Below are 16,125 nucleotides of genomic sequence, written 5' to 3' on the forward strand. Positions count from 1 at the left end.
TCTGCACTTTAATGCTCATCAAACAACAGACGACCAACAAACAAAACAAAAAAATCACTGACTATTGATTAACCCCTTAACTGTCACACCCCCCCCCCCCCCTTTTGAGAATAGTCATGAAAATGCACTATCCAAACTGTAATTCATGAATGCTTTGGAATATAGACGTAAGATTGATCTTCAAAGCAGACACTCTGCAGATTATTGCTGAAGTGAAAGCATTTCAAAATATGAAAGTCTGAAAAAGTTATGGAAGTTTAAATTTACTGTAAATGAAAAATAGTATACTAAATATATTTTATTCTATATCAAATATATATTTTACAAAAAATGTTTTACTCTAAAATTATAATAAATTCAAAGCCATATGTCTAACCAAGTTGTGTTCCAAATTTGAAGTTGATATCACAAAAATGTAAGTTCCCATGAGGTGTTGTTTAGGCGCAGTACCACAAACAGCCACCGGATGTCATTCACATTCACATTTTTTAAATGCATTTTCCTGTAAATTTCTGTCCTAATATCACTTCCATCACAAAACAGACCCCAAATATGGACCCTTGAGACTCAGACCTTTCCGACGATACGCGCTTGTCACAATTAGAAAAGATTTCGATTATAAAGTAGTTAAAATACATTTTGTAAATACGATGCATAACACCGCCCACTAGGGGGAGGAGCCTGCTAGAAGAATTTAGAGTACAGTTTCCATGGTAACGCAACGTCTGATTTCGAAACGGTTTCCACAGGATGAATTTTGAGTCTGTGAGCTTTTAAATGATACCTAATTTATGATAATTACTCAAATATATGATACAAAAAAAGGCGATCAAAAAAAGAGCACAGAATTTACTGCATAACGCCGAATGTCACGGAATTTGTCAAAGTTTTGATGAATAAATAAAACGTAGGTCAGTCACTTAAATCAAATCACGATATATACTAATGTCTGTGAATATAAAGCCGCAAAAAGACGTGAAAATATATATGAATACTGCATGTTTCTGTGTAAATGAATGAAGTAGACGCGCGGTTTCATTTACCACACACACACACACACACACACACACACACACACACACACACACACACACACACACACACACACACACACACACACACACACACACACACACACACACACACACACACACACACACAGAGTCGCATTTTATGAGACTTCAGACATGACAAAAAAAAGACTTGTGAATATTTTAAAAACAACTGAAGTATTTAATCCTCATTTATCGTAAATGAAAAAAGTGGCTTTATTTGAATGTATTGCGTGTAAACTCCTCAATGTCATGAGTGCCATGAAACATGATCCATCGCGCCTTATGTTCTACCATTTCAGATCGGCGAGAGAGAGAAAGATGTTAATCCATTTATTACTTAAAGCGCTTCTTTTAACGTATAGCAATCAGCATGTGTACAGTTTTCTATTGACAGGTAGTGTTCATTTTATCAGACGAAACGAGACTAAATATGTTCGTCAACGACGTTTCTTCCATGACGAAGACGATACGATGACGAGACTGAACCAATGTCCAAAAACATTGACTAAGACTAAACTAACAGGCATTATTGTTGACGAAAAACGAAAATGTTTTGCATAAAATGAAAACTAAGATAAAATCTCTCTTCATTTTCGTCTTCAATCGTCTTTGAATGGCTTAAGCGGATACACGACAGCTTCACTGTACAGGTGTGCATTGATTATTACATCAACCATATTTACAGGTTCATTATATTATGGAGAGTGATGGAGATCAACATATTGTTAATGTTTTTCTTGTATTTAGCCTCAGGTATTCCTTACTAATTGCTCACACTCATACTCATTGGTGGTCAAATGTGAACATACACCTTAACTATTTTTAAAATAAATAGCCTATATTTTAGTTCAATAATATATTTTTGAGGAGATCTTTTGGTACTAAATACTATTGTGCAATAATTATGGTCCATTAATGACCACTTAAAACATTTATATTACAATTAGTGCAGTAATTAAGGTTAAAATAGAGAATTCCAATGCAAAGAGACAAATTAGAGTCATTTTGTGGCTGGAAAATATACATTTTTATTTGTAATGCCATTATTGGTGCCTGTATGGCTCTTTAATCAATATACATGTAGTCTGGTTGCTCAAAAGCGTATTGCAGATCATAACTGCTTACTTATTTGTGAAATTTTGAAATGTTAATAATAATAGTGAATAGTAATGAATGCAAGCTAATATAATTTAACCCCCCAAAAATTTAAAATAGTGCTAAAAGGCAAAGTTATTTTCCCTTGTGTACAGTAGGCTATATACATATGAATTCATACTGAATCAAGATCGAAATCGATATTTGTGGCCATCTTCTCATAAGCTAATGCTGATTTTAGGCATCTTTGCTGTAAATCAACCAGTTAGCTTTGGTGTTATTGTAAACATTATGCAGGTTTTATATATATTTGATGTAACTTATTTTGCCACAAAATATATTGAGTTTTCTTTTGACTAAAACGACGAGACTAAAGATAAAAAAGATATGTGAATGACTAAATATGACTAAAACTAACAAGGACATTTGGCACAAGACTAAGACTAAATTAAAAATAGGTGACAAAATGAACACTATTGACTGGAAACAACTAGAAACGTTCGGAGGTTTGATATTTTCTGATAATGTTGTCAATAACGCTGTATAACGAACGTGACTGGCGCCATCTTGTGTCCATTCAGCGACTATTGAAAATCACTACTCGTCTTGTTGCCAGGGCAATTGTTTTATTTTATTTGACGTTATAATGGTTTATAATGTAACAGGCTGGATGTAGCCACTACATCTTAGGAGCCTAATTACAAACAAAACAGAGGATAGAAAGGTCATTTATTTTGTCTAAATTAAAAAAAAAAAAAAAACTTAGGATTTTTGAATATGAGATTTTTTTTTTGTAAGACATAAAATGACTTGAGACTCGACTTGGACTCGTGACAGAAGACTCCAGACTTGACTTGGACTTGCATCTCCAGTCACTTCATGAGCATTTCATCGTTTCATTCGACAAAATCTATCGTCATATCATAAACACACACACACACACACACACAGGAACTCAAAGGACTTCACAGCAACCCGTCAAAATAAAAGTTCAGTTTAACAAAGTAATTGTGACAGGATTAATGTTGTACAGAAGAGCTAAGTCTCAATGTAATTATATTATATGTATTTAATTTATACAGTGAAGAATATGCAGTGTTATTAAACATTAAACCTATGTTTATTTCATATGTATGTTGTTCTGTTGTATTTATGTTGGCCTGCTGAATGTTAAATGGATCCAGTCTATGTTCATTAGAAACTATTTGATAATGCAGCAATATAAGCTATAGGCTATAAGTTAGTGTTTTCTTTAAACTTTGCTGATTTAAAACTTGATCAAAACACTCTATTTTAATGACAACATTTCAAATAAGAGGGCAAGTGACAAATATCAGAATCGGCCAATAATTGTTTGATAAAATCGTTCCACAAAAAGTATATCGGTACATCCCTAATGTAAAATACACAATTTGAGTAACTGTATTTCATTAAATGGGTGGTAATCAAATGACAGTTTCACATAATATATCACAAATTGCCACATTAAAATAATGTCCAAACCCTTGAATTTCATGTTCAGTGACTTGTTTAGGTAATTGCGACTGACAATTCTGACTTCTTTTCTGAGAATTGTGAGATAAAAAAGGGGAAAAAGACTCTTTATCATAATTGCGACTTGCTTGTAGCTTGTTTTCGCCACTGAATACAAAAATAAAAAAGGAAATTGCGCCTGTTTATCTCACAATTCTGACTATAATTCACAATTTCGAGTTTAAATCTTTCCATTCTGAGAAAAAAGTCTGTTGTAAGATAAAAAAGTGTAAAATTGTAAGATAAAAAGTCGCAATTACCTTTTTTATTTGTATATTTAGTGTCAAAATCAAGCTACAAGCAAGTCGCAATTCTGTCCTAGTTCGGTGTGTCATGCCTTATTAGTATTCCAAAGTATTTAGATTAAGTTACAAAAAATTGTGTAATCTAACGAAATACACTACAGATGACATTTTAAAGCATGTATTTTTTTAGGGCTGTCAAAAGATTAATCGCGATTAATCGCATCCAAAATAAAAGTTTGTGTTTACATAATATACGTGTGTGTACTCTGTTGATTATTATCTATATATAAATACACACACAAGCATGTATATATTTAAGAAAAAAATATTATTTTTATATATAAAACATTTATATTTATATATTATAGATTATATAAATGTATATACATGCAAATATTTCTTAAATATATACATGAATGTGTGTGTATTTATATATAAATAATAATTAACAGAGTACACACACATATATTATGTAAACGCAAACTTTTATTTTGGATGCGATTAATCGCGATTAATCTTTTGACAGCCCTAATTTTTTTTATCATGTTAAAAGTAATCTTCTCAACCCTGTTGCTATCCGCAAACACACCATGTTCGTGATGCCACAGTCAGGAAGCAAATCCCTGTCTCCTCTCTCAGCCGCAGTAAACATTTAACCGGATCATTGTCAATATGATTGGCTATTAACTTTGTAAAGCACTTCTGAACTGGGGTAAGATGACCATGGCCTCACCTGAAGGGTTTTTCCCCGGTGTGTGTGCGGATGTGCTTCCTCAGGTCACTGAGTGTGGTGAAGTACTTGGTGCATCCCTCAGATTCACAGTTAAACGTCTTCCCAGTGTGCAGCCTCTGGTGTGCTTTCAGTCTGACGAGACACAATAATCATACACGGATCAGTCATTGAGCAGATGCCTTTGTACAAAGTACAGGTGAATGAAAGATGACTTTTTTGGGGGGCAAATGTGGCATAAATGACATACCGAAAATATGTTCCTGCTCATAAGTCATACTGAATAGACATAAACAACACACACTATATTGCCAAAAACTTCACACGCACATGAGCTTTAATGCCATCCCATTCTCAATCCGTAGGGTTTAATATGGAGAAGCAGCTCTTATGGTGCGTTCACACCGGACGCGATTCGCGCGAGTGATTTACATGTTGAGTCAATGCAGAGACGCGAAATGGCATTCTGCGGCGCGATTGAGGCGGCGCGAAGGACGCGAATTGAGCGTTTTGAACTTTGGCGGATATTTCGCGCCGCGTTAACCAATCAGGAGCTTGCTCTAGTAGTGACAACAATGAGGAGAAAATCTGTATATTAATATCTGGTTCACACAATATGATTATCACTGTGATAACATTAAATGACATGAAACACAACCCAGTCTCTTTTTGTTAAATGCAAGTTTATGTATGATCAATAATACAAAAGTATAAGTAATGTATAACAAGCTATACATGAAATAAAGCAAACAATTCAGTCAAACATTCAAAGTCAGTGCTAGTAGGCTAACGTTACAACTGCAACGTGCAGTTATAGCCTAAAAATATAAAGTAATGAAACTTCTCTTTGCCCTCAGCCTAAACGATTCGCCAGGGAACAAATTATAGATCCATCAGACCAAAGATCGGCCGTTAGAAGACGAATTATAGCTGGAGCCGCCACAGAGACATCAGAGCCAGCGGCAGAAGGACTGGCTGAGGAAAGGCTGATCTCACCGGGTTAATGAGCGCCGCTGATCCACTGGAGCTCACAACTCCCAAAACACCACATCACATGTTCAAATAGGCACTCTTTATATAAATAAACCACACATTTGAGCTTTAAACCACTACATTATCGACTGAAAAAGTCTTAAAACTACGTTTTGTCACACATTAACAGTAGATTTTAACAAAAAAAAGACGTGTAAACACAGCCCATGTCAGCCATTTCTCAACGAGACGAGCTGCTGGCAGAAGCTCCGCCCATGAGGAGAATCACGTCTGTTGTGCAGTGAATGTCACGCGCGATTGAAGCGAGTAAACTCAAAATGTTCAAGCGTCCACCTTCGCGCGAATCGCGTCCGGTGTGAACGCCACATAACAGCTCCAGCTCTTCTTTCCTCAAGGTTTAGGAGTGTGTTTATGGGGATTCTTCATTAGTGATGTTGGACGAGAAGGCCTGGCTCTCAGTCTCCGCTCTAATTCATCCCAAAGCTGTTCTATCAGGTTGAGGTCAGGACTCCAGTTCCTCCACCAAACTCCTCATCCATGTCTTTATGGAGACGCTTTGAGCACTGGTCATGCTGGGACAGGAAGGGGCCGTCCCCAAACTGAGCCCACAAAGTTGGGAGCATGAAATTGTCCAAAATGTCTTGCATTAAGAGTTCCTTTCACTGGAACTAACCCCTGAAAAACAACTGGCTGAAAAATACTTCTGGCAATATAGTGTATATTTAGAAAGCCAACACTTGAGAGTTTACAGTTCAAGACTATTAAGAATATATATATTTTTTAAATGTGTAAAACTATTATGTGGCTGTGGTGTAACACAATTAAGCCGAAGTCACAAATCTGCTCATGCTTCATTTCAGAACTGAGGATTTTATCTCTAAAACTATGACTTTTATGAAACATTTTCTAAGACCATGTCATGTGAGTTTTTAGAAAAGGCAAATGCAAAATTGTATTTCCCCTGTAAGCTCTCCTGTCATGTATTGTCTCTGTCTGTGGCCGATTGCTCTATTCATGTTCTATTGTCCTCATTGGACCAACCTTTCAAATCTCTGCCGGCAATGAGATCTAATTTCATTTTTCTTTTATGATTATTCTTTTGTTTTTATTCAGAGGCTATTAGCCTTTATTCTGCATTATGGGTTTCATATTCACATCGCTTTGATCCCAACAGGGTTAGGGTAAATAGTCTTTCTAGAAAACAAAACTTCTCTTATGAACTAACATGAACTCTTTTGACAAAATACATCATGAAATAAACCTGTGCAGCATTAGAGCTATAAATATTCCTGTAGCTCAAACAGTAGAGCGTGGTGCTAGCAACGCCAAGGTCATGGGTTCGATTCCCAGGGAAAGCAAGAACTGACTAAATATAAAATGTGTACATTGAATGCAATTTAAGTTGCTTTGGATAAAAGCGTCTGCCAAATGCGTAAATGTAAATGTAATGTAAATATCCTCAAGCTACATAAAACAATTTATAAGATTAATCCTATGCTGTTCCTCAAAACTCAATTAAAACCACCAACAAGTGTTTGCAATAACTCCCAATCGCGATCTAATGTGGGTTTTGGTCATATTATGTTGTAGAAATGTTATTTATATCCTTTTATAAGAATTGCTGCACCTGCTTGGTCTGACTGGCGCGTGAGAGAGGGATTGAACGAGGCTTCGAGGCAGAATTTTTGCCTCAAGGAATTTTTGTAATCGAGTTAATCGATGAATCGTTTCAGCCCTAGTTCAGGTTATGTTGTGTTTTTAGACACGAGATCAACAATGTCACTAAAGAAATGTGTGTGTGTGTGTGTGATGGGTAGGTTTAGGGGCAGTGTGTGTGTGTGTGTGTGTGTGTGTGTGTGTGTGTGATGGGTAGGTTTAGGGGCAGGGGCAGTGTGCGTGTGTGTGTGTGTGTGTGTGTGGGATAGAAAATACGGTTTGTACGGTATAAAAACCATTACGCCTATGGAATGTCCTCACATTTCACAAAAACAAACATGTGTGTGTGTGTATGTGTGTGTGTGTGTGTGAGGGAAAGATCCCCTTGTTCAGCTTCACAATAACCCAGCGTTAAGGGAACAGTGGATGCAGTAGGCCTGCTAGTTACAGCACCAAATAACATTTTGTTAAATATTTGCACTAAATTACATATTCACTATATTTGTACTTAACCCTCAGAGCCCGACGGCATCGCCCACGACGTCACACGGCACCTCCGATAAATATCTATATTATTTCATGAAACTTATATCGATTTTCTTACCGTTTTTTCCAGCAGAAAGCTAACGAGCTAGCCATCACGGGGGTGTCTTTGGTGTCTTTGTAGCCTTTACAGAAGGTTTTCTATCCAGCCTGGAACATGTGCATCTTTTTGGAGTTGTTCAGCAATAAATCAAAACGCTTACATCCAAGATATATCCACTTGATGTCCATAATTTATACATTTTCTGTCATTTTTGCCGCTAGCGCGATGCTAGCTGCCATTTTGGATGAGGGTTTGACCAATGACAGGCTGATCCGTCATCCACGTTGGTGTGCGTCATTACGCATGAACCACAGCTCTGTTATTGTGGAGAGAGAGAGGCGCGCGGCTAGTGTTGAGGAGAGAGAGAGAGAGAGAGAGACGCGCTGCAGTTTTTAGTAGTTTTGTGGAGAAAGTTTGAGGAAAAAGTTTGAGGAGAAGTTCCTGATAGGAACTGTTTTGAGGCTTGGCACCAGTAAATATCCAAAATCCAAAGAGGCCAAAAGCGCCTGGACTTTGTTTGGAAAAATGTAAATAGTTTTGGTTCTGTATAAGTTATCATGTTTATTCCTGAGTTCCAGGACTCTAAAGACTTGAACAAACAGTTTTCCAGATGAAATATGCTTAGCTTTTATTTATTTGTGTGTGTTTTCAATAAATATTTGAGTGATTCAATTTCCGTTTTATGTTTTCATTTGTCTTTATGGTCCCATAACTTATTTTATATTCAGGTGACATCAATGCAACACAAATATACTGACAGTGCAACTTGTCTTGAAAAAAAAGAGGTGTGTCAATTGTCTGTGCACAACAGGGTTGATGTTTTACAAGCTTTTTTAGTACATAACACCAGGCGGAAAATTAATTGTAAAAATACCCTTAGGTCTTAAAGGGTTAATCTGTTAGTGAGGTCTTATTTCTCTTATTTAGCAGAGGAGGAGCTGTTGAAGCATGCTAATAATCAGTGTTGGGGAAACGCATTACAAGTAACTTGAGTTACGTAATAATATTACTTTTTCAAGTAACTAGTAAAGTAACGCATTACTTTTCAAATTTACAGCAAAATATCTGAGTTACTTTTCACATTAATTTGACTGACAGCTCTCCTGCCCTCATGTTGAGAAAAGTGAGAGTAAGTGCAGAGATGTTGTGTGTTGCAAAATCAGAGTACTATGCAAACCTCAAATATATAAATGTTAAATAAAACTAATATTTGTATGCATTTAATCTACCTTTACTGACCAATGTCGTGCTGCTGACCTTTGATGATTCAGTTAAGCCATGAGCAAATATTACTAGATTTTTGTTTTTATTGGTTAAACTTATTCTTCCATTATCCAGAATGGCAGCACATCTTTACCTCAGCCTGAGGCCTATTATTTAAATTTTGGTATGAAGAGGTCTTTACATGTGCACAAAAAATGACTTTTTTTTGCTATTAACAAACAAAATAAAAAAGCAAGCCCATCCCAGGTGAGAAAAAGTAACGCAAAAGTAACGTAACACATTACTTTTCTTAAAAAGTAACTAAGTAACTCAATTAGTTATTTTTTAAGGGAGTAACGCAATATTGTAATGCATTACTTTTCTTGAAAAGTAACTAAGTAACTCAATTAGTTACTTTTTAAGGGAGTAACGCAATATTGTAATGCATTACTTTTTAAAAAAAAGTAACTCAATTTGTTACTTTTTAAGGGAGTAACGCAATATTGTAATGCATTACTTTTCTTAAAAAGTAACTAAGTAACTCAATTAGTTACTTTTACTTTTTAAGGGAGTAACGCAATATTGTAATTCATAACTTTTCTTAAAAAGTAACTAAGTAACTCAATTAGTTACTTTTTAAGGGAGTAACGCAATATTGTAATGCATTACTTTTCTTGAAAAGTAACTAAGTAACTCAATTAGTTACTTTTTAAGGGAGTAACGCAATATTGTAATGCATTACTTTAAAAAAAAAAGTAACTCAATTTGTTACTTTTTAAGGGAGTAACGCAATATTGTAACGCATTACTTTTCTTAAAAAGTAACTAAGTAACTCAATTAGTTACTTTTTAAGGGAGTAACGCAATATTGTAACGCATTACTTTTCTTAAAAAGTAACTAAGTAACTCAATTAGTTACTTTTTAAGGGAGTAACGCAATATTGTAATGCATTACTTTTCTTGAAAAGTAACTAAGTAACTCAATTAGTTACTTTTTAAGGGAGTAACGCAATATTGTAATGCATTACTTTTCTTGAAAAGTAACTAAGTAACTCAATTAGTTACTTTTTAAGGGAGTAACGCAATATTGTAATGCATTACTTTTCTTGAAAAGTAACTAAGTAACTCAATTAGTTACTTTTTAAGGGAGTAACGCAATATTGTAATGCATTACTTTTCTTGAAAAGTAACTAAGTAACTCAATTAGTTACTTTTTAAGGGAGTAACGCAATATTGTAATGCATTACTTTTCTTAAAAAGTAACTAAGTAACTCAATTAGTTACTTTTTAAGGGAGTAACGCAATATTGTAATGCATTACTTTTCAAAGTAACTTTCCCCAACACTGCTCATAACACATGATATTCACCTGTAGAGTGTGTTGAAGGCCTTCTCACAGCCCTGGACGTCACACTCAAAGGGCTTCTCTTTAGTGTGGACCCGGACGTGGATCTTCAGGCTGTAGGACGTGAGAAAGGCTTTTCCGCAGCCCTGCTGGTTGCACACAAACGTGTACTCGCCGCGATGCGTCTTCTGATGCGTGCGCAGGTTTCCCGCCGTGCTGTAGGTGCGCGTGCAGCCCTCGAACATACACTGGTATCGCTTCACCTGAGAGGATCACAGATAACAGCCACCATTACAGAGAAACACGCTTTCAGTGCCTGAGGGCGCTCTTGCTGAATTCAAGTTATAGCGTACGGTCTGTGGTCAAAATGAACACATATATATACAGTGTTGGGGAAACGCATTACAAGTAACTTGAGTTACGTAATATTACTTTTTTCAAGTAACGAGTAAAGTAACGCATTACTTTTCAAATTTACAACAAAATATCTGAGTTACTTTTTCCAAAAAGTAATGCAAGTTACTTTCACATTAATTTGACTGACAGCTCTCCTGTCCCCATGTTGAGAAAAATAAGTGCAGAGGTGTGTGTGTGTGTGTGTGTGTGTGTGTGGACTGGTAATCATCACGTTATGGGGACAAAATGTCCCCACAAAGATAGCAATATCCGAAATCCTCATCCTTGTGGGGACATTTTTAGGTCCCCATGAGGAAAACATCTTATAAATCAGACTAAGTGATGTTTTTTGAAAATGTAAAATTGCAGAATGTCTCCTGTGAGGGTTAGGTTTAGGGGCAGGGGCAGTGTAGGGGGATAGAATATACGGTATGTACGGTATAAAAACCATTACGCCTATGGAAAGTCCCCATAAAAGATGAAAACACTACATGTGTGTGTGTGTGTGTGTGTGTGTGTGAAGATGAGGGTTATTGTAGTTCTAGACTAAATGTGACTAAATGTATTTATCTCACTTACACAATAAAGATTCTGTACTCCTCAAAATGAATAAAATCAGTCAAATGCTAAATCAGAATACTGCGCAAACCTCTAATAATTAAATGTTAAATAAAACAACTATTTTTATGCATAATCTACCTTTATATTTAATTGACCAATGTCTTGCTGCTGACCTTTGATGATGAAAATTTCTAGATTTTTTTTGTTTTTATTGGTAAAACTTTTTTCTCCTGCATCTATTCTCCATTATCCAGAGCTGCGCCCTCTAGTGTTCATGAGGGAATCTGCATCTTTACCTCAGTCTGAGGCTTATTTCATTTTTGGTATGAAGAGGTCTTTACCGTTGCACAAAAATATAACTTTTTTGTTATTAAAAAAACAAAAACAAGCCCAGCCCAGGTGAGAAAAAGTAACGCAAAAGTAACGTAACGCATTACTTTTCTTAAAAAGTAACTAAGTAACTCAATGAGTTACTTTCTAAGGGAGTAACGCAATATTGTAATGCATTACTTTTCAAAGTAACTTTCCCCAACACTGTATATATATCGCCTCGGCCATACGTTTTCTGATTGGCCGATGTGTTAGAAGCTGCACTTTTATTTTGTTGGGTGGCGCTGAAATCACACCTGATCACACAGCGCTCACATTCTTCTCCGTCTTCATTAGTTTACGGCCTCTGTGAAACAGTCATGTCTAATACGTTATTATAAAGACCTGTTAAAGGTGCAGTGTGTAGTATATATGAGGATCTGTTGACAGAAATGCAATATAATATATATAACTGTGTTTTCAGTGGAGTATAAAGACCTTACATAGTGAACTGTTTTGTTACATTAGAATGAGCTGTTCCTATCTACACACACCGCGGGTCCTCTTACAGTGAAGTCGCCATTTTGCGCCGCCATGTTTCTACGGTAGCCCTAAAGGGACAAACTGCTCTATAGAGCGCTAGCTACTCTCTGGATGACATTTTTGTCCTGTGTCGGCCACCGCAGCTTCTCTAAAGGGAGGGATGAGCGGTGGGTTATTGCAATTCACAATCTCACTGCTAGATGCCGCTAAAATAAACAAATAAAGTAAATGGTTTGCTTTTATATTATTAGCAAGGCAAACAATAGGCTATAATACTTTCTCATTCACCAACAACATTCAGCTAATACGTAGTCAGTGTTTCCCATTCACTAATCAACACTGGACGCCACATATTGCGCGTCGTTATTCATTAACTTTTAAAATCTCACGCCAAACCTGCTTTTGATATGAAAGTCTAAGCTTTTAAAATTGAATACGAAATTCAAACAATAAATAGCGTTTTGGCGCTAATGTGGCATAACAGTTAAAGCCAGAGGCGTTGAAAAACAGATTTGCGACGATCTCATCTCAATGCATTTGATTGGCTTAAGCGGAAACACAACAGTTTTACTATACAAGTACTTGCTGCAATTTTTTATTACGTCAACCATATTTACAGTATCATTATATTATGGAGAGTGATGGAGATCAACATTGTAAACATGAATGTTTTCTTGTATTTCGCCCTCATTGTTTACTAATTGGTCACTCATACTCATTGGTGGTCAAATGTGACCATACACCTAACAATTTTCAATTAAATAAATGTTCTATATTTTAGTGTAATTATATTTATTGAGTATTTTGAGGATATCTTTTGGTACTAAATAGGCCTACTATTTGTGCAATAATTATGGTCCATTAATGACCACTTAAAATATTTTTTATTATTTATTTTACAATTAGTGCAGTACTTAAAGTTAAAATAGAGAATTCCAATGCAAAGAGGCAAATTAGAGTTATGTGGCTGGAAAAATAATACATTTAATTTGTAATGCCATGGTTTACCCACTATAGGTGGCTGTATGGCTCTTTAATAAATATACATGTATCTAGTCTGGTTGCTCAAAAAAGTATTGCAGATCATAAACTGCTTACTTATTTTTAGGTTTTGCATTTGAATAAATATTTAGACATGATCAAACACTAGATTTCTTTAAATATGTAATTTTAAAACGTTAATAACTTACATCCTAATACTTATATAAGCAAACACGAGTGAATATTAATGAATGCGAGTCAAGTCAAGTCAAGTCAACTTTATTTATATAGCGCTTTTAACAATGCAGATTGTTTCAAAGCAGCTTTACAGTGTTAAACAGGAAAATAATGCAGCATCATTTTATTCAGCTGTATAGCCATTCTGGAAAAATTTCAAGTATCATACAGTGACAGTGTGGGCTTTAGATCAATAATTTGATCAGTAATTTAGTTTAAATGGTTATTTTAGTTTATTATTTAGATGCTGGAGACGGGTTTATTGAGGATGATGTTGATTAAATAATTATTAAAGTGCAATATTCGAATGATCGGAGACAACACGCTGGAGACGGGTTTATTGAGGATGACATATCGATTTAAGTATTTAGTGAGCAAATATAATTTAACAAACGTATTTTTCCCTATATGTACAGTAGGATATATACATACGAATTGATACTGGAAATGGATATTTGTGCCAATAACAACCAGAAACATCAGCAAGACTCTGAGAAAGGGCGGAATGGGTCCTGCAAACGTGTCACATGTGAAACGGATCCAAAATAGAAATGAGCAGACAAAGCCTGACTCAAATAAACTGAACATTTCCTTTTTTTCCCACCACCAAACCCAACAATATTCTCTCACAGATGCCAGTGCTACACCGAACAAAACACACTTTATCTAGAATGCCTTGATGAATGTTTATCGATGTGCGTCCCTTTGTAATCACGTGTGTAGAGATGTGGCCTAGTGGTTCAATCACATGCTGCTCATTTCCCAATACACCCACTCCTCATTTCCTGCCATACATCTGGCAAATGGGTTCCTTAATACAGATACGACGTCTCAGGGTTCCCACTCTTTTTCAGCAACCATTTTCCAGTACTTTTCCAGGACATTTTCAAATGTACTACGGTGGGAATAAAAGACAAGGATCAAGCCAAATATTGCTTTCTAAGTCTTTAAAAGCCGTACAGTTTATTGCCATTACTGAACAATCCAGCATTTTTCAATATGAGCTCTTAATCATACATTATGACTATGGAAGCTTGTTTACGCCACAGAATAGAAAGAAAAGGTAAATGTGACTTTTTATCTCGCTATTCTGACTTTCTCGCAATTGCGAGTTTACATATTTGTGATATAAACGCAAAAATTGTCGCAATTCTTTTCCCCTCAGAATTGGACTTTATAACTTGCAATTGCAGTTTAGATCTCGCAATTCAGAGAAAAGAAGTCAGACTTGCAAGATATAAACTCGCAACTGTGCAAAAAAGTCAATTGTGAAGAAAAGACTTGCGAGTTTATATCACGCAATTCTGACTATGTCTTGAAATTCTGACTTTATAACACACAAATGTGACTTTATATCAAAATTACGTGATTAGGGAGCAGCTTACGAGTTAACATTCACTGCACACATTTGAGCAGTTATAGCATTAGCTATTAAACATCATTATTCAAATACTACTCACACACATCAATCTCAGTGCTTTCTGCAACTAGTGCTAATTGTTTGGGCCAGCGATAAACTCTTTATACTCGGCTAAAGAAATAACTTTTTTTTAAAGAATTTTCCCAGACAACAACAAGATTTTCCAGGACATTTTATATTTTCTCTAATTTCCCATGTGTTTTCCAGGACTGGAAAATTTGTCATCAATTTTCCAGGTTTTCCAGGACGAGTGGGAACCCTGTGTCTGAAGTACAGTATGCATACCGCAGATTTTCTGCATACATAGAATACGAACTTCGCAATACTGTATCCCACAATGCAATGCGTTTGACCTTTCCTTTCCAGTGTGATGAGATCATCTTACACTGTGGTGCGAGGTCGTTCTAATATAGTCTCATTACTGACTTTCTGTTCATAGATTTGCTATATTAACAGTAGAAAGACAGACACAGTGTCCGTTATGACTGTGTTCAACACTGATAATAATCATAACTGTGTGTTGATCATCAGATCCTCATATGAGAATGATCAGTGAAGGGTCATGTGACACTGAAGACTGGAGTAATGATGATAATAAATCACACTTTACTGTATATTCACATAGAGAACACATGATCTACACTGGAGGAATATTACATAATATTATTATGTAGTTTTTAGTGTATTTTTGATCAAATAAATGCAGAAGAGACTTTCACAAACCTTAAAACAATCCCACGAACCCCAAACTTAAGAACCTTGGCATATATATTAATATTTTATATTCAAAAACTCAGTGAAAAATCTTAAAAATTCAAATATTTCAGCGTTTTTGCATGCAAACCAGTTAAGGATGTTCACCTGTTGCAATGTCAGGAATGGCACGATTAGCGTGAACATATTTTATAGAAACAGGAATAAAAAGGATCTTTTTGTAGTTGTAATAAACGCTCTTTACTCAGTTTGAGCGATTTATAGAGTGATTTCAGGGTGATTGGGACACTTTCTGCCATTGAGATGATTTGGAAAAAGTGTCCCAATCGCCCTGAATTCACCCTATTGAGACTACAAGCTAGCTAAAGCCGGCAGATTGAGCTTATTCACCGTATTTAAACAATCCATGTGTGTGTGTGTGTGTGTGTGTGTGGCAAAATAGAGAGTAAAGACTGTGATTTGCAAGTCTGTGTGATGCAAATAAACCACCTGGAGCCATTTGTTGCAACCAAATTATTCTATTTC

The 16,125-nt window shown here is 35.7% G+C and overlaps 1 protein-coding gene across 2 annotated transcripts in view; it reads right to left on the reverse strand.

Moving 5' to 3' along the window:
* mtf1 (metal-regulatory transcription factor 1) overlaps nt 1-16,125 on the reverse strand; it is a 53,028-nt gene that overhangs the window by 23,130 nt on the left and 13,773 nt on the right. For both annotated transcript variants that reach the window (XR_013817998.1, XM_079836267.1), the window contains exons 4-5: nt 10,464-10,702; nt 4,662-4,793 (exon numbers count right to left, since the gene is read on the reverse strand). Coding sequence is in view for 1 of the 2 variants with exons in the window: in XM_079836267.1 (XP_079692393.1) it covers nt 4,662-4,793; nt 10,464-10,702 (371 nt within the window). In the remaining variant the exon portion in view is untranslated. The remainder of the gene's footprint in view (nt 1-4,661; nt 4,794-10,463; nt 10,703-16,125) is intronic.

Source organism: Gobio gobio, assembly GCF_949357685.1.
Source record: "Gobio gobio genome assembly, chromosome: 15".
NCBI classification, from domain to species: Eukaryota; Metazoa; Chordata; class Actinopteri; order Cypriniformes; family Gobionidae; genus Gobio; species Gobio gobio.